The sequence below is a fragment of the Pseudopipra pipra genome, chromosome 1 (genome assembly GCF_036250125.1).
Source record: "Pseudopipra pipra isolate bDixPip1 chromosome 1, bDixPip1.hap1, whole genome shotgun sequence".
Classification (NCBI taxonomy): Eukaryota; Metazoa; Chordata; class Aves; order Passeriformes; family Pipridae; genus Pseudopipra; species Pseudopipra pipra.
This window is the reverse complement of record NC_087549.1, coordinates 21256636-21280190: the sequence shown is the minus strand read 5'-3', so window position 1 is coordinate 21280190 and position 23555 is coordinate 21256636. Positions and strand designations below refer to the sequence as shown.

Below are 23555 nucleotides of genomic sequence, written 5' to 3'. Positions count from 1 at the left end.
CATCTAGCAGGGTGACCCGGGCCCTGAAACGCCAGTGCAGAGCAGAGAAGAAGTTGAAAACAGCATGGGGTAGGAAACCACGAAGTGGTAATTCATTACGAAGTGGCGGTAAGTCACTCTTTTTCAAGGAACGTGAACCACGGGCCACCTGGTGCAAGGAGTACACAGCAGGTTTGTAAGAAAAGAAAGTCCTTTTTTCACAAAGTACCTCACCGGAAATCAAGTGTCATTTAAATGGTGGGTCTGTCTCCGGCCTGGGACTTCTGTTTATCACTAATTCCCAGACAACAAGGATGATTTAACTTGCCATGTTTCACAGCTTCCTTTAGCAATTTCTGGTACCCTGAGGGAAAGTGCTGTGGGACTGGGCCTTCTCGTGTGGATCACTGTGGAAGTCCCGTAGTCTTATACCAGCAGCACTGCTGGAGAGGTGAAATGACTTCATCAGCATGGAAATGATGCTGCTGCTCATCTCTCTCATGTGAGAATGGTACTCCAACCTCACCAAAAGGCCTTTTGTCAGAGGAAAAAAATTACTTTGGGAGGGTCGTGATTCACCAAATGACCTGGGGAAAATCCCTTCTCAGTGGAAAAAGGTTTGTACATATTTTTCAAGAAACAGGATTAACTGCGGGTGTTGCGGATAAAATGGAAAAGAGTAAGTAAAATAACATTGTACATCATCTTTGATAACTTGATTTGTTTTTATTCTTAATCTATGCAGCCAAATATAACCAGTCTGACAGCTCCAGGAGCACATACACAACCACCACCCACTTACAACAGCAGTTAGTGTCACAGCTGCCCTGTTGTCCCTGGGAGATGAGGTTCCCCACACTCCAGAGCAGCTCTGGAAGAGGTTTCCTTTCCCTCCTGAGCAAGGCTGATGTGTGTGTTCCCACTTGCATCCCAAGCCACTTTGCAAATCCGTATCTCTGCTTTTGTTACTTGGGAGGTGAAGCATCTACAGACTGAGTTTAATGGAAAAAATGTGAGGCAGACAGAGGGATCTATGCTCTGGACCATGGGTGGGAGTTTTCTACTGCTGTCATTCTAGGTTGGTGGTCTCATCTCATCTTATCTTCCCAAAACTGTTTCCTGAAACTGCAGGAGGGGCAACTGAGCTACTTTTGGTGGCAAATCTCTAATAGTGGCAAGAGACAGGATTAAGGAAGCTTCCAGTTACAGATGTGACAATGTAATATGCTGGGGCCCCACTTCTTGAAGTGCAATCTCTGTTTTATGTCATCTGCTGACTTCAAGTTTAACCTAGAACACATGTAGCCCAAGGTCCCAGTTACTGCAATGTGACACAACTGGTTAGCCTGCCCAGGGCATCAGTTTTGTATTTTGACTGCTTAGATATTACATGGAACATTTTTAAATGTGCTCAGAGCTATAAGAAAGTATGTATCTCTGGACAGCTATAGCCAGTTGGAACACAACTCAACTAGGGATGTTTCTTTAGCAGGTTACATGGGAAAGAGGAGACTGGCATAGATGTACTGCTCTTAGTTCTTAATGCGTGACAGAACCATTATGTCGGCCTAGCTTGTCAGTTCTTTTTTTTCTTAATGATTACATACAATTCAAATACAAGTGAGAAATCTAAGCTTCGAATTACTTCTTTCAAAATAATTTTTAAAAAAATATTCTTCCTTTGTTCCTGTTGCCCAAGTCCTTCAAAGGGAGTTACAACTACATACACACCTTGCGGTCTTGGTGTAGCTGAAAATATTTGTTTCAAATTATTCACTTCAAATGCCACATCCTAAGGATTTGTAACCCTGCCAGCTGTATTTTCATTTGGATATGGCTACTATTCTTCATTATTGACCACATCCTACAGCAGGTAAGTGAACTTTGCTTCACAGAGGTGGTCACACCACGTGGACTCACAGCAGGAATAAGGCGTACAAGGATTTCCCATGTTTCAAGTCTTTATATGAGAATAGTAAATAGCTCAACTTCTCCAGGAGCTGAGCTACAGACTCTCAGGTCAGCACTCTGTCAGAGAAGACCTGAAGCGTTTCCCAGCCAGACCTGGTCACCTTCCCATGTGTCATGGTTTGAGATAGTCCCCAAATCCAATTCCCTAGTTCCATCCCCCCTCCCACATCTCAACCTAATGTGAGATGGGCTTTTCCAGACAAAACACACCAGACTCAAAGTGGGGGAAAGGGAATATATTACAATGACTGTACAAATAAATACCATATCACATTATATACATGATCACAGCTATCTCTACCATGACATATAGTATTTACAATGGACTGGATCTCTTCTCCCCTCCAAATAAAAGTCCAGGAGGGAAAGAAGGACAGATCTCTTCCAGTCTTTATGCAGCAGCATCTTCTAAGGCAGCAGGTTCTGTCTGTCTTCTCCACATGCAGCAGCTGATTGCTGGCTTTCTGCCAGCACTCAACGAGGGAGATATCCAACTTCCCTCGGCCCCATCGCCTCAACCGAGGGGTCTTCCGTGGGCTTCGTAACCCCAGACAAGGTCGTATCACCACGTCATATCACGAAGACGCAGGGGGGTCTTCGTGACGGTCTGGTATCTTCAGGAGACTCAAGCTCCTTGCTTGCAGGGCCTCTGTGCCCTGTCTCTCAGGCTGCCACCAGGGCAGCAGTGCAAGGGGGGGGAGCCAAGGTCAACTCCCCCTGCATTCCATCTGGCCGTCCCGGTCCAGCTCCGGGACACCCTGAGCTTCTCAGCTTCTCTCTCTCTCGTGCTGCATACTCCAAGGCTCCTCTAAAATAGGAGTCCATGTCCCTCTTCTCCAAGAGGGTCTCCAAGGGAGTTTTGGGGGATCTGGTACAGTCTCTTACCCCAAACTCTGTCTCTCTGCTGCTCTCTTCTTCTCCTCCCTTTCCAGGAGTCTTCTCTCCGGTGCTGCATGTTGTTTCTGCTGCTTCTTCAGTTCAGGTCTTATCTCTGGCTCTCTGCCACTGTTTCTCTGGTCAGTCCCGGCTGCTGTTCTGTGCCCATGGAGAAAACATTCTCCCGGCATAACTACAGGCACCCAGCCCAGCTTTATGCTGTTCCAGGCCCCTGCAGCCCCCCAGCCAGGGGCTGGGAGGCCCCAGAGGGCCCAAGGGGCACAGAGCCCCTTCCTCGTGGCTCACAACATGGCCACCTCTTCTACAACAACCAAAACTACAACTCTTCTCTTCCGGTGAGTTTGTGAGATGTTGACATTTCTGCAGGAGCGCCCATTGGGTAGAATTTCAAAACTTCTAGGGGTTTCCACCCCTTGGGGTCTACCACTTCTCTTAGCCTCTGGGGGAAAACAAGATTCAAACCACGACACCATGGCTTTCCATTACAAAGGTGGTATAGGGCTCTTAGTATCACTTGCCATGGTATTGATGGGGCACCTACCTAACTGATGTAATGGGACATAGGATGTGGTATTTCTCTTTGAAAGGACCAGTTGATCAAAGGGAAAACGGGAAGGAGGCAAGAGAGAGAGAACAGTTTAATTCACAGTGCCCACTTACATTGTAAAAAGTAATTGAGAGAACTGAGACATTTTAAGAGTAGCCTCTGATTCCAGTAAATCCAAGCTTGTGCTGAATTTACTCAGGAGGCATTTCTAGCCTGAATCACCTCTCAGGGAGTCATTCATGGGAAGCCATGAAGAGATCACAAGTAGTTTTAACTACACCAGCAGGGAGTGAAACTGTTGCTTGTGTATGGATATAGACTCCAACAGAAGAATCAATCATGGAAATGGAAGTTCCTACCTAATCCCAAGTAGGATAGCCAAAACCATGTAACTATGAAAGTCTAGTGAAAACTGTGGTCCCAAGGACTGTGGCTGTCTCTCTCATGTCAGTTTGGACCACGACTCCTAGACCTGTTGAGGATAAATCTTGGTTGTTTTGGGTGGAAGTTTTGGGTTGTGTTTTCTGTTTTGATTTGTTTTCTTTTCCCCCAGTTATCCCAAGCAGAAATATGTCTATTAGAGGTAGATTTCAGAAAACCTTTTTGCCCAGACTCCTAACCCGAAATGGTAAGTGGCTACCTTTGAACATCCAGTCCATAGCAATCATTACCAATATTACCAAGAAGGAATTGCAAGGTGCAAGAACTGAAGATACTGTTTATTCAAGGGTAGACAACTAATTAGCATAAACTGGCAATATGACATTGCTGGACTCAGGAACATCTTAATTTCCACCACATTGCCCCCTCCTCCCCTAGGACCCAGTGAAATCTGAATTCCCTGGACTTCAGAAGAAAAGCAATGAAAATGTCTGCAATTCAGATCACCTCTGCCCCAAACCTTTGATTTAGTTGCTCATAAAGCCACATTCTGCTTGGGAAAGCGGATGGAGAATATAATACCATTCATTCATTCAAATTGCCAGTTATTCCAGGAGCACACTTTTGGCTGCTGCTACACTCTGAAGTGTTTGCTGTGGTTAGGATGGAAGACAGGGGAGGACTGAAGGAATGGAATACCAGAGGATCCAGCAAAATCAGCTTAGCACTGGCTGGCTGCAGGGTGCAGAGGATCAGTGTAAGCCTCTGACACATGCTAGAGGGAACGTGTGGCAGCAGGAAGTGACTGCCAGGCTGCCTATTAACCCAAGGGAACAGTACTCTACTGCTATTGCATAAATCGATTTTTCTGCATTGTCCATTGTTTTACAGTAGCACTCCAAAGATACATTAACAGAGGCACTAACAAATGCCTTGTTTACTATCTTTAAGATTTAAATATAAAATAAAAGACATTCATTAAATAGGCATCTGTGGTATAACAGTGGGGAATTACCATGTAATCAACAATGGGAAGAAATAAACCCAACCAGCTCAGTTTTGCTTTCTTAAGCCATCATAATCACCTCAGCAGAATTGCCTTACTGTTTCCTTCCATTACAGAAGTTACCCAGTATTTCAGGCTGGTACTTGACACACCCACAAAAGTCTTGTACAAACTGGAAGACCTTCTCTTTTCTTCCTTTTTCAGTTTCCCCATAGGCAAGACATTAAATAACTTGCTCATTCTTACAGAACAAAAATTAGTTTGGTTAACTCCAGCAGACTCACTGAAGAGAAAGCTTACCTAGGGAAACAAGCAGAAGTGAAATGGTCTCTTGCTTTCCTGTTAGGGCTCTAAGACTCCTGAAAATAAGTAGGTCTTTTTATCATCCTTTAGATAGACCTAAAATGTTTAACATCATCTGATTCTTCAGCGTTTCTATTATGGTATTAAATATTTTTAGGTCTTTAAAACTGTCTCCAAAGTTTTAATGTTTTTATAGTTGATATTACATAAAATTAAGGTTGTACGTTCAACCTTTTAACATGTGTATCTTGTTTTAACTGCCTTTTTTGTAGGATTTACCATCCAATTTCAAAAATTCTTAATTCTAGTCATACACCTCACAAAGATTGCAAATTAAAGGCTATGCCAGTCTGCCTCCATCAGGACAAGACTGAATGTAAGAATTATACAAGCTTAACGTAATGCTTTTATAGTGAAACGAGGGATTTTAAAGAGGATTCATTTACACCAGACCAATTTCACCTCTCTGCTAGGCTTATTTCTCAAATTCACTTAACAGAAAAAAGTCTGAAAACCTTTGCACAAGGGGGTGTCATCTCAGGGGAAAAATTAGGGGCCTCTTGAGCTGTCTTTTGGGGGGACTTCAGAAAGACTTGACTGCAACAGATCTGGAGAACACTGGCATACCCCCACCCAACACAACATGGATTTCAGAGAGACTTCCAGAATGAACTAACACCTTCCTATGAATTCCATATAATCTGTATTATTTACATACAGCAACTGGAGCCCCACTGGATTGCAGTGGCTAAGGGTCATGCCTTCCTCCATGACTAACAGATGTTTGTGCCTTTCCCCAGCCCAGCCTGCCAAGTTTTTATCTTTTCTCTGTAAGAGGAGAACATCTCATTTTCATTACCTCCTTTCTCCCTCTGCATTATCAATTTTGAATAAGCAGCTTATAGAGCAAATTACGGGCTAAACTGGGCAGAAAACACCTATTCCACAAGCCTACAGTAAGTAGTCCCTCCTTGAAGGGAAAAAAAAGAGGCAAGGCAGCAACAACAGGATAGCTTATCTGTGGATGGGCAACTTCTATGTATCTGCTAACTTAAGTGAAAGTTTGTTTTACGAGAAAAGTTCTTGCTACTGTGTCTTGGTTATGCACGTAACACATGCTTAGTTACACATTTAGGCGTTAAACCTGCAAAACTTTCAAACTCAGTAAGGTCCTGTAACAAATGAACAGCTCATGTGCTAGAGCTGGGTTTTCTTGCCTTTGCTCCCATGTGCCATTTGTCTGGACACTGTTTCCAGTGACTAACACACAAACCCCTGAAGATCCTATCAGCCCCAAGTGGAGACAAAATTACTTCTGTGTTATTGTACTCTAGATCAGAGTTAGTGCAAAAGGCAATTTATTTTAAAAAAACCACTTCCCTCTCCTGCCACCTTGTTTTTTATGACAGTCATGTGTAAGAATGAACAAGGTCACCTTTTGCAGGATGCAGCAGGTTCCTGGAGCCAGTAAAGCTGCTAGAATTATTTTACCATTCAGAAATTTGATAAAAAGCTTCACCCAGTTTTGTGTAAGCTCACTGTATGCAGAGCTCTGTGACACATCTCAAGTTCATGAAAAGATATTTGTAGTGAGTATTAAGAATTTAGGAACAGCACTGAATTTGAGATCCATTTTCAAAGCTGCTGATTTAAAGTACCCTAACTGCATTCTTTCTCAGGAATAATTCAATAATTTAGCTGCCAAAGAGGTAGCTGAGATTTTCAAAGTTGCCTGTTAAGAAGGATTTTTCACATTAAAAAACCCTGAAATATAGAAAAACTAAAACCAACTGGTTTCTTAATAACAGAGCAAAAAGACAGAAGCCATTTGCTTGCTAGGGAACACAGGATTAGAAATACACATGAAGAAGTCCTATTCACAGGATTTTTACTATGCAAAAAGTATGATCTTTTGGTTTCTGTGCCAAGTGCATTAGTTTTAGCGCATTATCACCTGAAGCCTCACTTTTTTTTTGTTCTAGGAATGCCTTGTCTTCATATGTTCACAGTAATAGAATTTTGCAACACTGTCTATTGCAGCCAATCCTCGCTCATTCATCTACGTCCCTCCGACTGCCTCCACCTCAGGGCTTGTTGGTCATCTAAAGACACAGCTGGAGATCTTTGTAGAGATTGTTCCTTCCACCAAAACCTGTGAGAACAAGCACCATGTGTACATTTCCTCCTGGTCATCTCAAAGCAGGGTATTTTAAAGGTCTATTTCTAATTAGATAATTAAAAAATCTCAGACACTGTTCCTATTACAGATCTAAAAGCCAGATCTCACTGCTCTTTTAATTGGTTTTAATGCCTAAGTTTATATTATCAGTAACAGGTGCCTATATGGAGGCTAATCTTCTTTATAAACCACTAAAACATACCATGGAGTGGGATTTAACTTGGCATTCTGAATAACATTATGAGAAGTTCACTGTACAAAAGAGACCATCACAAGTAAGTCAGTGTTTAAGGAATTTTTATTAAACCAAGAATTTTATAATCCAAATTATGTTTCTTTGCTCAGCTATCAATTCCCACTGTCAACTAAAACAGTGGTGATATTCTGAGCTTTTACACAGTAAAGAATTACAAAATTAAAGAAAGGAATGCTTTAAATTTTTGTACTGTGCTGAAAATTCTTTTCCCCGGGTTTATAAAACATTAATTTGTATTTTTTATTTTACTATTTTTTTAAAAATTTTAAATCCATAAGTAATCTAGGACTAGCATTTGTTTTGCTAGCCCCGGCGTTGCTCTGTACGTAAGCTTCAAAGTTTCCTTTCCTTTTTTTATTTCTTTTATATTTTGCAATGTTTTTCTCAATATTTAATAGTTTTTCCATGTTTAGATTTTTTTTTCTTCGGTGAAGCGAAGTTCTAGATTGTAGTCCCGGATCTTTCTGCAAACAAAAACAACGCTGTTAGGTTCTAAAATTAAAGCAGCATCTTATGTTTCCAGATATGCTTTCTGCAGTTGTGTGCCAGGCAGCATCCTGGGCTTTCATGGAATCGATCATACCACAGGTCTTTGCAAGCAGAGTATCAGGAAGTAAAGTATGCAAAGTCTGTGATCCTTGGTAAGACAAAACTGACTCTAGAACTGAATTGTACTTCACATGTCACAGCTTCAGACAATGCCTACGCACAATGTTTGTTACTGTGACTAACTTGACTGCAGGTCACCTCAACTCTTAAGGCCAGCAGACTGAGGCTCATTGGATAACTCCCCTAGTAGTATTTTCAATTTCCAGTTACTAAAACATAATGGAGCAGGTGGAGTAGTGGTCTCAAAGTCTGGGCACTTTAGTTTAGGAGAAACAACTGATTCAGCACTTGGTATCTCCAGTGTGAAACTGTCACTAGCAAAAAAAAAAAAAGAATATGTAAAAAACATGACTCAAATTCTGCCTTCGAAAGGAAAATTGCAGAAATTAAAATATCAATAAAAAAGAAAATTCTACATGATCAAACGTTGAATTCATCTTCAAATGATAGCTACAAATGTGAATAAGTTCACAGACAGGCAAAACTTAACTAGACTGAATAGATAATAGGTTCTTTTTTATCCTCAACATTTGAGGATATCGATTATTAGAAATTATTTTAAATATTGATTTATTATTATTCACATTTTCCCCTGTCAAAATTGTAAAGGTACCACCTTTTGGCTCTTTCTGTTGTGCACAACTAAGATATCAACCCCACAGAAGGCAATAAAGACAAATCAGTATTTTAATTGACATCAAAGTTAAATTCATGCAACTGTGAGGTCAAGACAATATATAGTTTAGTTTTCAATTAATGTATAACTTTAGATTTTGGCAAGTATATACAAATTATAATGTAAATAAGCTATTTTATTTTTAAGAAACAATGGGGTTGGACTACCACTTTAAGCTTACTTCAATTCCACAAGTTCCTCTCAAACAACAGTATGAATAGTAACATTTGACAGAACTGCCCATTTTTGCACACATGCCTAGAACTAATTCCAGCTAATTATGCTGTTAAAACTAATGCTCTAGTACTAGCTAAATACACAAGACACGTCAGTAGCTTTTACTGAGAGCTACAGAACTGGACAACCGGAGTGAGCACAGAAGTTTGTTTACCAAAGCTGCTACTTTCTGTGGCTGCAAATGATACAGGGCCTGGACACATGCTGCTTATAAGGCCATAGAACACAGGCTATTGCCCCAGTCAACCTATGAAACTACAGCGCTCAGAAGACTTACCTATTAAACACTTGGAACCCCAGTGGGATTATTAACTGCCTTTTGAGCAGCCTCTTTAGCTTGGTGGGCTTGTAGTACGGCTACAGCTTCATCAACCTTTTAAGTAAAAAAAGAAAAATTAATAAAGGGAAGCTTAGCAATTTCTGTCTATTTAAGTTAATGACGCAGTGTAAATTTTACACATAACAATGTTAAAAAAAAACAAAGAAGGATAACATTACAGTTCCAGTCACTGCCACCCTGTGAAGGAGGATACTCTTGCCCTGAGCCACTGTTGCATTGCACTGCTGCTCCACTGTGCCAGCATAAACACTTGTTAGATCAGTGTAGATTTAACCACTGACCAAATTAGTGTAAGACAAAAGTCCACCTACCTTCGAACGAAGAGACTCAGGAGACTCGAGCATGTGGAGGAGTTCAGAGTTGTCAATCTCCAACAACATCCCAGTGATCTTACCCGCCAGAGTAGGGTGCATGCTTTGAATGAGAGGGAATAGACGTTCACCTAGAGAGAAAAAAAAGTTAATCAGGGACAAATCTCACCTGACAAACGCAGATTAGATTTAAGGGAAAAGGGAAACAAATACCTTGTTCTACTGCTAAAACCATTTACTCAGCATTTTAAGACTGATAAAAGAGTACTTTGGTTGTCCTTCTGCATAGAGAAAGGCATGGTATACATACCTAACATCTGCTTTTGTTCTTGTGGAGGGGCAGAAGCCAACATGGAAGCAGTCAAGGGTTCCTGACCTTGCACATGGACAGCAGGCTGCAAATTAATTTGACACCATTTGAAAATTAAATTCTAGTTCATAGTTAGGTACAGCTTCAAATATCCAACAACTCAGCATAAACAAGGCCTACACTGTCAGAAGCATGGAAGAAATTACAACTAAGTCAATTTAATCAAATAGTACTGGTTAGAGTTGAGTGATGCTAAAGATTATTATCAATCACTCCATTGAGGAGCGAACACAGGAATTTAGGCTAATGTATCAAGCAACTAGAAAATATGAAGTAACACGGGATCACATCCTTTCCCAGATGAACTTGAAATATACTTAATCACCAACACTTTTACTCTGCTGCCACAATGCAGAACCTGAATTCTAGAATGACAACTCTTAATTACAAGTGCCTCCCTCCCCTCCACCTTCCTCTGCAAAAAACATCAGTAAAAGCACAGAGCAGTTCCTAAAATTCCATACCTGCTGCATAGCAACCTGTGGCTGTGTGTTAAGATGCTGCTGAGGATTACGGACACCTGCAGCATATTTGTACTGTGGTACTGTGCGTACAGCAGGAGTAGCTGCAGTAGCTGCTGCTGCAGGACGTGGACCCATTGTTTGTGTTGATGTATTAGCTGAAAAAAGAGTAACAATTCTGTATGTAAATAATAATTATTATTTTAATTTAGTCTAAACTGTACAAGTTAAAAGCATAACAAGCCAACTCGAACTGAATACCTAGTTTAGGTATTGTATTATAGATTCATCTCAGTGATATTGTCAACTGTTGTACCAGCAGTCATATCTGAAACTTCAGAGCTCAAAATTTACTGGATGCTACTTTCACTTCAGTCATGAATTGCTTTTCACACATGCTATTGAAAAAAGAACTGTAAGAAAACACCCACTTTGGTTGAGTATTAATTTAATTTCATTCTAACCTAAAGGATACTTGATTTCCTGAGCACATTATGTCAGTCATTCTAAAAAAAAAAAACAACAAACCTTTCAGGAAGCAAATAGCTGTCTAATACATTCTGAGAAAATTATGCCTCCAGAGAGGTTGCAGACTCCCCATCCCTGGAGGTGTTCAAGACCAAGCTGCATGGGGCTTCGATTATCTTGGTCTAGTGGAAAGTGTCCCTGCCCATGGTAGGGGGGTTGGAACTAGATGATGGTTAAGGTCCCTTCCAATCCAAACCCCTCTACGATTAAAATCAATTCTGGTTCATTCATTGATGTCCAGATTTTGCATATATGATACTGACTCACAGTATTCTATGGTAAAATAATAAGAGCTAAAATTCTATCATCTCAGTAATTCTACATGTGACCTATTAAAATTGCCACAGTGATGTTTAGAAATTACAGAAGGCATCATACAGTACTACTAAAGCACATATAATAAGAAAAAAATGCTTCATCCTAAAGAGGTGGGATCACAGCTAGAGTCTTCGCTGGGACAGTTTTTAAGAGCAACTACTAGAAGGTGATACTAGCTTTTTCATTTAGTAAGAGCTGGAAAAGGAGGGAAGTGTTACCACATGTGATACTGAACTTAAGAATGCTTTTGAGAGATCATCCTGATCCAGCAAAATTAAAAGAGAAGTTTAATACTTAAAGTTTGCATAAATCAAACTCACCAACACGCTGTGTTGACATGACTCGTGGAACTTGTGAAGAAGCTGGTCTCATGGTACTGAACGGTGGTCTGGGTGCTGCTGGGCGGATAGCACCAGGCATGTTTTGGAATGCTACAGTTTAGAAAATATATTTGTTACACGCTGAAACACTGAATGGTGACAGTATGACAAAGAAAAGACTGATACGTGAAAATATACTTAAAAGTGCAAAGATAAACACTATGGAGCTTACTGCAATCACTAGAAAGAAGTAAAGAAGTGACTTACGATGAGGTCTGGCACCCTGAGCAGTCCAGCGAGGACTAGGTCTAGCAAGCTGAGCGAGCTGATTAGTAGGATAGTATGCAGCACGGTTCTGAGTCTGCCAAATAGAAAAAACATTGCATAACTCTGTGGTCTGTGAAGGCCTCGTTGAACAGTCATCACCCTTCTGCTATGAGATTAGACTACTGAAATTATGGACACATGCTACTAGTTTTATTTACTGTTAAATCTGAACAGATTTTATACACGGTACAAAAAATTCAGTTTCTCTACACGTACCTGTGGGATAGCTGCCATGAAGTAACCTGAAGGAGGTGCTGGCTGGTAGGGATTGATTACAGGATTAGGTACTGCTCTTACACTCGCCATTCTCTGCATGTACTGGTTCGTGAGATGAGCTTGGCGCTCCTCTTTACGCTGGGCTAGAGCTACATATAATGGTTTAGTAGCCACAATTCTACCATTCATTTCTGTGACTGCTTTGGTGGCTTCCTCTGGTGACGAAAAGCATACAAATCCAAATCCTTTGCTGCGGCCACCTTCCATCATGACCTGTGAGTACAAAATTTAGTTTTAAAACTAAATATCCTGTGGCATACCTACTCAACTTGTATGAGTCTCTCATTTCAGCTTATTAGAAGTGAGATCACAGGTTTGTTTTACTGAATTATTTACAGAAAGGAGTATTATCGCTTAATTAATAGGTAGCTGTTAACTAAATATAGATGAAAATTTCAGTGAAATAATAATGAGCACATTATTGCACTGAAAAGATAATTTCTTACATTAATATCAGTACGAGAAAGGATGATCATACAGTTTTTAATCTGAGATGTACAATAATCAAGAAAGCAGATGCCCACGTACATAGTGGGTCACATCTGTTAGTCAACGTAATAATTTTCTCTGGTGAAGGATCATTGCTCATTTTCAGAGAACAGATGAGCACAATCTAAGAACTTTACCTTTGCACTAGTAATTGTACCAAATGGGGAGAATTCTTTTCGGAGACGCTCATCATCAATCCCATCATCAAGATTTTTCACATAAAGGTTTACACCCTGAGAAAACAGGCAAGTTATTTTTGAAAGCAAGTGTTCTGTGTAAGTCTCAAAATACCACACAATAAAGTTAGTTCTCTTGAATTAAAACTGAACCTGGTATCTGGTGATCCTGTCCTGCTTCATTTGTTCAAACTTGCGCTTCAGCTCCGTCTGTCTTTCCACCTTTTTCTGAGCCCGGCCAACATAAATTTGTTTCCCATTGAGCTCTTTCCCATTCATCTCATCTACAGCCTTCATTAAAAAACAACACATTAGCAATGCTTTGTACTCCAGTGTTTTTCAGAAATACAAAAAAATGCAATTCAAATATAAAAAGTTAAATACAAATTCCAGAAAAAGAGCCAATCTATCTTGAAATATCCCGAACTGAAACAAAATACCCTAAGATTTCCCTGCTTAAGGTAACATGGAAATTGCTTTCCGAGTATACTTCTGTCCTGTTAAAGACAAGTCACAAGGATGCAAAACTTTTTTATATGAAGTTGGAAGAAAAACTCAAGTCACACAAGAAAAACTACTTCTCCAACCTTATCTTGCTAAAGGCAGAGAAAAGTAGGCAAATTAAACTGAAAATCTCTAATTCACTTAGTTCTGTTTTTAAATACTTTTAAATAAATCTGAAACTGTAATATCTATCAGATTGTTTATACTATATGTTAAGCTACAGATGGCATATATGGCTTTTTCTTAAAATTTTTAGTCTTTCATTAAGGAAATATTTTTACAGAGATACTAGAATTTTGTTATGTAAAACCCCCAACATGTGATTTTATGTACTGTAAGAGAAACAATTCATCAATCAATGTAAGACTGAAATGTGTATATATAAGACAGGATTTATTCTAATCTCTCACTTGTACACATCCAGTACTGACAAATCACCAAAATGCCTTTTGAAAAGCAAACTTTGTCGCCATTTGCTCTGTGCTGAGTTTCTCTCCTGATGCTATGCCCTTACTGCCACAGTCAACTGACGTATCAAAGCAACCAGCTGACAAAGTTATACAGCATACTGGCATGTTATAGGCAAATACATGAATAAAGGACCCTTCTTCCAAAGTTATCCTTCAGAGTAAAAGCAACATCACAGGGCTGTATAACTATTTTCTTACAGCTGTGCCAAACATGCCCTATAAAACTAATGGTTTTCCTGCTGACTTTGCAGAGCTGAAGTTTGAAAACACAATCCTTTCTGCCTTGCACAAACATTTTGTGCAACCAAATTGGATCCAATGATTCATCTCAGTTTTGCAGAGATGTAGTAATTTACTGTGCTTGTATGCTGCCCAGCATGAGTGAGTCCAAATATCATTGAGACCTTTAAGCCCAAGTAAACCTGGCTATTAAATTATTCAAGATTCCCCATTTCTACACTAGTTCCAGCTGTCTCAGGGCATCTTGACTTAATAGGCTCCTCAGATCAACGAACATTTGCTCATAGGAAATCACTCTAAATGACAGAAACTGTGCTAAGTCATTTAGGAAGTGAACACCCACTTTTGCAGTATCCTTGACCAATTAAAAAACCTTAACGAATTTGCAAGATTTCAAATCACTCAATGAAACATTATTTGGGTCTCCATAAGCTTACTTTTTGGGCATCTTCATGTCTTTCAAAACTAACGAAGCCAAAGCCTTTGGATTTTCCACTCTCATCAGTCATAACTTTCACACTTAGGGCAGGACCTAAAAAGAGAATGAAATACTTATGCTTCGTATGCAGAGTGTACTCTCTTCACTTTTTAAGCATCTTTTTTAGAAGTCTTAATATCTAGTTTATTTCACTTGTGTTACAAACTAATAATAGCATCTACTAAATGTCATCCATTAATATGAAATTACTAATTTGCCCTGATAATGAACTTCAGCCATTATAGCTGAAGTCTGCCCTGCTGAATTTCTTTCCTACTGTACTTTCAACCAAAATGGGATAAGAATTTCACCTCAAAGTGAATAAAATTTTTTTTTAATCATTAAAAATGACAACATTTAAAAAGCGTTAGTGCTTTCATCCTTTGAAACAGGTACTGAAAGCCAGAGAGGAGGCCTTGCAATTGGGCATGTGCTTCACCATTTATCCTGGTTTAAGGCCATCCCAGTTCAGCATTTCCAAACCTTTGAAAACCTGCAGTTCACAGCCCCAATTGGGAGTTGCCAATTTAGCTGTGGTATCAGCTAAACTCACTACTGTTTCAACCACAGATACTTCAGTAGCAGAAAGGAATTTCCTGTAAATGTTGCTTAGAGCTGCTACACGATATCTCTTGTACAAGGCTTTCTCTTGCTTTACATCATATCCATTGGAGAACAGCAAAAGTATGGAGGAAAAAAACACCCAAAATAAAGCTGTGATTGAAAACAATATGTGAAAAATCTGTAACTGCAATAAGGGGTTTGCCATTTCCTGCTTCAGTAGTGACACATCATATACAGTACTAGATCATGGTCATATGTCTGCCATAACTTTGTCCTGTGCATAACCAAGGATCAAGGCTGAATCATATAGCTTGGCACTGGATTAGCTCCTTATAATTTGGTATTAGGTCAAGCATCACAATGTGACTGAATAACAGAGGTAAGTCTGCAGGTCAACGAAAGTAACAGTAAACTCATTTGTAACTCTTCCTGTGCATTCATAACATCAATCTGTATTAAACCAGAAAGCACTCCCATTTGCAACTTCCAAAAAATTGCAGAACCCATTCAAGACTGTTTACAGACACACTATTTTCAGATTATTTCAAGCAATTCCAACAGCAGGATCACATACGCTATTCTGCCTATTTAAAATTTGGATATTACTGCACCTTTGAATCCGAAATGGAATTAAGTACCCTTTATTACTATTTTAAATAAACATCAGACAGTCAGCTGATTCCTTGTATTGCAAGGCACTGTACAGATAAGATACAAGAAGTAAGCTGAAGTTCACTTGTGTTTATAAAAACTTTAAGACATTACCAAACTTGCCAAAGAGTTCCTTAAGTCTCTCATCATCCATGTCTTCTCCAAAATTTTTGATGTAAACATTGGTGAATTCTTTTGCTCTAGCTCCAAGCTCTGCCTCACGTTCCTTGCGTGATTTAAACCTTCCAACAAATCTAGTTGCAGAAAGAACAGAATATACAGATTCAAGCAAGTCCGTCAAGGTTTAAAAATTTACTTTAATCCTTTGGCATAATATTTTTCATAATCAGTCTTGTTCACTACAGGTATGAAATTCTTTAGATAAAACATTTACAATAAAACTCTATGAGAAAAACAACTGCACTATCCTTTGCTACATCAGCATGTTTGTCACAGTTACTATGCAAGAAAATGCTTTCAAGCCATTGGCGAGATTGTTCACTCTTACAAAAACAGCCTTTGACAACAGGAGCTGGACAATGGAAAGAGTACTAAGTAAAGAGGCTAAACAGAAATTCTAGATATCAGCATAATCCCTCTGCCAAACTAAAAACTTGGCAGCCTTAAAGCAGTTACTGCTCTCTGATCCAGTTATTAGGAAAGGGATATTTAACTAACCTCCCGCACTCCCTCATACACCTTCCCAGCCTATATCAAAGACTTTTTAATAGGCATAGTGAAATAAAATAGTTCAACTTGCTCTTTAGTCACATTCCATTGCAGATTGGCTGGGAACAACGAAGGTCAGTTCATACTATCAGAGAAAGAACAGAACCTGAACACAACATTCTGCTGCCCAAGGACCTGCTCTGGCACAGACTGTACATGGCTGCCACTGATTTCCAACTGTAGCAGACTTTTGCTTTTAAATTCTATTGTATTGTCTAACTTTATAGTTTCAAATTTGGCAAATGCATTCAAGTAGCAAACAGTAACTCAAAGATTTTAAACTTTGACAACTTTACCCAATTTATCACAATCAAGAAGAGTAAGAACATTAGTATTTTCAGCAGATTTTGATAGTGAGTGAAGTGTTTTGACTTCTAAAAGCCTAACCTGAATAGAAATTCAAAGCAAAATTAACTCATTATGTATTTTACCCAAATGCTTTTATAACTACATGCTGACCTTTTTTTACTAATTTAAAGTTGTATAAAGATGGACACTGAACAGAAAAGAAAAACTCCACAGTAAGTCAGTCAAGATCAGAACAAGCACGAAAACTAGTTTCAAAATACGTGTTCTCCCTATATCTGGCTTGATCCATCCACCTCTGTGTGTAAAAATAATCCATGATGGTAACTGATACCAATTTCTGTTATCTTTTTTCCAAACATTCTCACATATTTAGAGAGCTGTTCTTTTGCAACTCTACCAAATACCAGATTGCTTAGGAATAGCTGTGAGGCACACTCATTTTCCCCCCCAGCTTAAATATCACTAACCAAGTAGCCAAATAACTCTTTTCCTACAGTGTATAACAGTGATGATGTTTAAAACATTATACTTCTCTCAACTTTATTTTCTGCACCCTAGATATGCCTATTAACAGACATTCATATAAAAACATTAATGTTAACTGACCACTCTTCAGTGCTAAGTAACTGTAACTCTAAGTTTAAGTTTCATCCAAAAAATGGATAACACACCTATCTCACAACTCTTATAAAGAAAGTATTATTCAGGATACCCAATGGATTGTATTTTATCTCAGACCAGTAATATCAAAAAACCACAGAATTTCCCGAATCCTCTCCTTACAATACTGGCCTGTAAGACAATTAAGACAAAGGTTTCTTTCTCTAGGGTCCATTATTTGCCTTTTTCAACTTAAGTCTGCACTTACAATATGTAGGTGATCCAATTCATAGTATCCCTAGCACTAAAACTCTAAATCTTCTTAAAATTAGAAACTTTTAAACAACCTGCCTTTCTTAGGCTAGCTTTTAAATCTCTGCCTCCTGTAAAATGAATTTCAGTTTGTTGATCCCCAACTATGTATTTATGTACTTACACTTTGCGGTCATTAAGCAGCATACCATTCATTTTTTCAATAGCTCTTTCTGCAGCTTCTTGTGTCTCAAAATGTACAAATCCATAACCCTTGGATCCATTTTCATCACATACCACCTATTAATGAAAAACCTTGTTGTAATACCCATGCAACGTTTCCAGCGTAAATCAAGGAGTTTGTGTGTCAAACCAATTTATTTTCCACTAACCTTACAAGATAGGATGTTCCCAAAAGCAGAAAATGTGTCATACAAAGCTTTGTTATCAATTGATTTGTCCAAGTTTTTGATGAAGATGTTTCCTACACCGCTTTTGCGTAGAGATGGGTCGCGCTGAGACCACATGATGCGCACTGGTTTGCCTTTTATGACATCAAAGTTCATGGTATCCAAAGCTCGTTCAGCTGGAAAAACATTATGGAATTAGTAGAAAACACTAAAGTTACCTTAATAAGCACACAAATACCATTTGGAGTACAATTCTTAATAATATTTTTACTATTTCAAGTTCAGAACCACCACCAAGATGCAACCCCAAACCTCCAATGTAAATAGACCCCCCTCTGTTGTATGCCAGTAAAAACTGGCAAAAACTCCTCAGCAAAAGCTGCACGTAGGAAGGAGCACAAGTCAGTTGAGCAAGATGTAGAAACCCCAGTAGCCTACAGGACTGGAGCCCACTCTGAAAAGATGGTACAGTGAAAACGCATGGAGTGGTGGCAATTACAGAAGTTTAAACATTTGTGAAAATCATCTCACCTAGCCCATATCATGTAGATGTAGATTGTGTCAACAAAAACGCTTTTAGAGGTACAACTTGTGCCTATATGAGGCCTTTTGCAAACATTAACATAAGAACTCCTACATCACCAATACTTCTAAATTGACAAAATTTCTTTGCGCTAGGTGGATGTTGAAGCCTGGTTCAGGCAGCTGTTCCACACAACTCTTTCCTTAGTGACCAAAAATCTGTGATGGAATTCCAGGTAAGAGACAGATCAAAGAGATTCAAAACTAGCACTTAATTTTGAAAATCTGAAATTATGTAAATATTAATTAAAAGCTCACGATGAAATACTTTGAACTCAGTTAAGTAGGAAGCATTAAAATAGCAAAACGAAGTAACATAAACCAGGTTTTGTTACTCCAATAGAGTAGTTTTTCCAGCAGAACTCTGTAACCAACTTTCCAAATCCTTCATTTAAAATCTCACTATATTTAGATGGGGAAGTATTGAGACTTGTTCAGTTTTCACAGTTCCCTTCAAAGCAACAAGATATGTCCATCATGCTTTGAGTTAACAATGTATTTAAACAAGAAAGAGCAACAGTTCTCAAGTAGGGCAGCTTCTTTTCATCATTATTCCTGTATGTCTGGAAGAACACTGAAAAAAGTCCCAGGCAATACCTGAATTCACATCCATTGGTACTAACTCACTTCATTGTAATTTGCATATAGCAGAACAATATGATGTTAGCAAGACTGAAATCAGCTTCATGTTAGTTTAAAAACAGCACCCATGGCAGCTAACTACATGCTGTAGTTAGCATTACTTTACTTGAGAGGACCAAGGGCCAATCACATTGTACAAATCCTTGTTTAATGTTTTTGTTCTTTAAGTGCTGCTTTTATCTTTAGCTGTGTTGTTGCATATCATGGCCAAAGAAAATTTGCAATGAACTACTGGTTCAGCTGATACACCAGGTTTTACACCCTTTCTCGTCACGTTTTCAGATTACAGTGAATTTGGAGATTATACTCTCTGAAGGACGTCTGTAGATGTTAAAGAGACAGACATCTAACATTTTCATGGGGAAAAAAATTACTGGTACTATTACCATATTCACATGACAATAGCCACAAAAATTACATGCATTGTCAGTTTTCTAAACAAGTTAATAAAGTTTTCAAAAACATTCATATAAATTAAGCAGAAAAGACAACCTAGATACTGATAATAAGAAACAAAAATCTCCGGAAAGCTTTAAACTTAGGCAGGGGAGGTGGGAGGAGATGAAAAAAAATGGAAAAAAAGAACTGTGGATATCAGACTGGCCACAGTAGAAACATATAAGACTTCACTATTGCCCTAGAAGTCATTAGAATTATTACTGACAGTACTAACAAAAGTGCCAGCAACAAACAGTTCATTATTTCCAGAAGTAGTAACCGGGCTTCCTTTACTAGAAAAGGGGCTTTTCTAATTCATGCTAATTGCTTCTAGAACAATCCTGACTGTCCTGAAAAATGTTTGTTCCTAGACACATTTCCCAATCATCTGACTCAAAGTGGGTCCATATTAGCCTTTGCAAACATTACCACTCTTGACTAATAGTGAGCCTGTGTCTTAGAACAGTGAATTTCTCCACAAGGACAGCCTGGAAACTCTCAACAGCTCTCCTCATCTCTCCTATGGAACAATATTACAAGAGATTTAAATATTTCTGGCTTAACCAACACCACATTGTCATTCCACAGCAGATTTTTAAAACATTACTAGAACCCATCTGCAACTAGGTACAAATAACTCATTAAAATTCACAACTAGTGAAACTGGCTGACTTTCATCACCTTTCAGCCATAAAAGGCTGTGCTGGCTGCAGGAGACAGCTCCATTCAGCAGCGAACTTGTTACCAACGGACACACCTACCCGGGCTGTACTTCTGCTGATTCTGCTGGAGCTCTGAATGACTCACCAGCTCCCATTTTAGTCGTGAGCAACTGGACAGTCCACTTTAACAATTTCAAAATCACACAAAATATATCCTTAATGCTAACCCACGCTAAAAGCAAATAGCAATAGCTATTTGCTAAATAATTAACCTCTGGAAACATAACCTTTCTAAAAATTCGAAGTAGTGCAGTTTCAGACTACTCAAGAATATTTCTAGTTTAGTGATTAAACAAGATTGCCTGAGTTTTACTCCAGACTCTGACTCAAATTCAGAAAAGTCACAACTATGAAACATGTGCATACCTCACAAATGTGTCATCAGGTCTAATTAGTTTTTGGAAGAGCTTTGAGATCCCTAGTTTACAGACAGCTGGTAATGCCAAGCACACCTTCAAAAACATTTTTCAAAACCCAAGCTAGTTGTTACTGGCTGTTTAATAGGCATAGCCTGAGATGTAGCTAAAAATTTGGCTAAACCAAGAAAAGGTAGTTTGGAATCAAAATGAAACCCACATCACTGTAAGAATAGCCACTCACCCTCAGAGCTCCTATTTCAAGGTTTCAGTAAAGAGACAGAATGATCTGCAAGACCAGTAAATACTTTTCAGGTATTTGCCAAAAACATCCAATTCTAAAAATGTTGAGAAAAGTATAATCACACAGTGTCATTGAAGCATATTGTAAACAAGTGCTTCCAGATACATGCCAGATGCAGGTTTCATACAGATCAGAAATACTTTTAGCTGAACTGGACTAGTTATAAAAAAAATACATGTGTTTCCCAAAGTCAGAAAAATAGTTATAACATCTGGAGTAACAGCACCTTTCTAAGAGGCAAGTTCTCTCTGAATTAAGTTCTGCTCAGGTGAAAAAGCTGTATTTGTTCCCACCTCTGTCAAATTACAAACCAAGTCACAAAATGTACTGGTTGCTCAACTAATGACAAAGTTGGCCCCTACAGGATTCTGTCAGTACTAAGGAGGAGAAGCATTTGAATTACCTTCAGTCTCTGCCCTGACATTATCATATCAATGTACTGACCTTTCTTTTTGAGAAACTGTACCATATGCTTTTATTGAATGAAAGCAAGTATGTCTAAATAAGCACTCAAATTGTCTCACCCTAAACAATGGCTGAATAAATCAAAAGCTCTCTGAACGGAAAGAGCTGATAACAAGTGGAATATCTGCCTATTAAGATGAGGCACTAACTTTTACTACTTACATACAGATATCATCGGTACACCAAAGACTGATCTGATAATGGCTGTATGCTAAAGCCAATTTTGAGAGCCAGTTAATCTAATTGCTTAAAAAGTTTGTAATTTAAGTCTCTCACTTTTATATGCTTGAAAATAAAACCATTACAATAGAAAGCTGCTTACTTAACTGTACTTGAAATCACTTATATTCTAATGAGCAAATCAGTATTTTTCTGTAAATTGGACTCCATAAAACTTAAAACCAGTCATATTTGGTTCTTTTACGGAAACATCCTCCAAGTGAACAAGCTGTATTGCCAACATGGCCAGAACTACATGGAAAGTTTCGTTATCGATATAACTTTAAAGAAGCAGCAACACTTCGTGAAAAAGCAAGTTTCATAAAAAACACAACTCGGGAAACACGTCAGAGAGTTTACTGAGAAGAGAAATGAATCAGAGGACAGCTTGGGCCACAGCCACACGAGGAGCGAGCACAAGGAGGCCCGAGCAGCTTCATGCCCTTCCCGCACGTGACAGACCTGCCATGGTGCTCCAACAAACGCTCCGGCCTGGCCGCCTGTGAAACTGCCCGGCCACGCCGGTGCGTCCTACTTCCTCCTGCCGGCCTCCGAACCACGTACTCACACACGCCCAGCCCCTGCGCGGTCATTAAAAGGCGCTAGGGACCGTGATGTTCTCCCCCAGCCACCCTTCACCTCGGACGTACGTGGAGAGCCGCCTGCACATTCACCCACAGCCCCCTCCCCGGGAGCGGGGGCAGCCCCGCCGGGCCCTGGGCGCTCCCCCGCCCATCGCCGGGGCCCCGCGGCCGCTCCCGGTGCGCCGAAGCGCCTCCCCCCCCGGCTCCTGCGGCCGCCACGAGGGGCGGGCGGCCCGGGCCGCGTGTGAGCGCCGGCCCTGCCGCCAACTTCCCCCCGCGCCCCGCCGGGGCCGCCCCGTCCCGGGCGGTAAAATGGATGCGGGGCGGCGGCCTGGGCGGCGGGCAGGGGACAAACATGGCTCCGCCGCCGCCCGCGGCCCGGCACTCACCGTCGGCGGGCTGCTGGAAGTTGACATAGGCGTAGCCGAGCGAGCGGCGGGTGATCATGTCCCTGCAGACGCGGATGGATAGGATGGGCCCGGCGGGGCTGAACTTCTCGTAGAGCATGGCCTCGGTCACGTCGGGGTGCAGGTCCCCCACGTAGAGCGAGGCCATGGGGTAGCTGGGGGCGCTGGGGTTCATCCTGCCGCCGTCTCCCGGCGCGGGGGGGGCGCTGACGAGGCGGAGGCCGCGGCGGTCGGTGCGAGCGGGGCCGGCGGAGGCGGCGCGGGGCCGCTCGGACTCAACGGCTGCGGCGGGTGCGGCGGATGGGCGGGCGGGGGTCGGGGCGCTCCGTGCGGGCCGGGCGGAGCTGGCGGCGGGTGCTGCGCTCGGCGGGGTCGGGCTCGCTCTTGTGTCTCCTCTCGGCTGCGCCGGGTCCGGGGGCTTCGCTTCACCGGGTTATTTTATATCAAACCGGCCGTTTGCAGAAAGGTTGTTCGGGGAGGTTGGATGAGGAGAGAGGATTATTATTTTTTTTAAAAAGGCTTTTTTAAGATTTTTGGATTTTTTTTGGCTTTTTTAAATATTTTTTTTAGTAATAAATGGTGCTGCGGGGCCGGGCCGGCGTGTCCGGGTGGTCCGGAGCACACGCACTGCGCACACAGCTCCGACGGCGGCCGGGGGACAAGGGGGCGGCC

The 23555-nt window shown here is 40.5% G+C and overlaps 1 protein-coding gene across 1 annotated transcript; it reads right to left on the bottom strand.

Moving 5' to 3' along the window:
* Window positions 1–7543: 7543 nt before the first annotated feature.
* On the bottom strand, window positions 7544–23549 carry PABPC1 (poly(A) binding protein cytoplasmic 1). Its single transcript, XM_064647500.1, has 15 exons — window positions 22866–23549; window positions 18147–18340; window positions 17939–18054; window positions 15979–16118; window positions 14609–14703; window positions 13111–13248; window positions 12919–13014; window positions 12233–12505; window positions 11957–12050; window positions 11690–11800; window positions 10527–10681; window positions 10003–10087; window positions 9693–9823; window positions 9319–9414; window positions 7544–7983 (listed from the first exon to the last, which is right to left on the bottom strand). The coding sequence occupies exons 1-14, from the start codon at window positions 23056–23058 to the stop codon at window positions 9322–9324; spliced, it is 1914 nt and encodes a 637-aa protein (XP_064503570.1). The 5' UTR covers window positions 23059–23549; the 3' UTR covers window positions 7544–7983; window positions 9319–9321.
* Between the last annotated feature and the right edge of the window lie 6 nt (window positions 23550–23555).

What these genes read in the sequence shown, in the direction of transcription:
- PABPC1 (XM_064647500.1), bottom strand. Translation starts at nt 23,058, where the DNA reads ATGAACCCCAGCGCCCCCAGCTACCCCATGGCCTCGCTCTACGTGGGG. An exon ending in GGAACATCCTATCTTGTAAG is followed by an intron (nt 18,055 to 18,146) that starts GTTAGTGGAAAA and finishes TTTCATTAATAG; the next exon opens with GTGGTATGTGATGAAAATGG. An exon ending in CTGAGTCTCTTCGTTCGAAG is followed by an intron (nt 9,415 to 9,692) that starts GTAGGTGGACTT and finishes TTTACTTAAAAG; the next exon opens with GTTGATGAAGCTGTAGCCGT.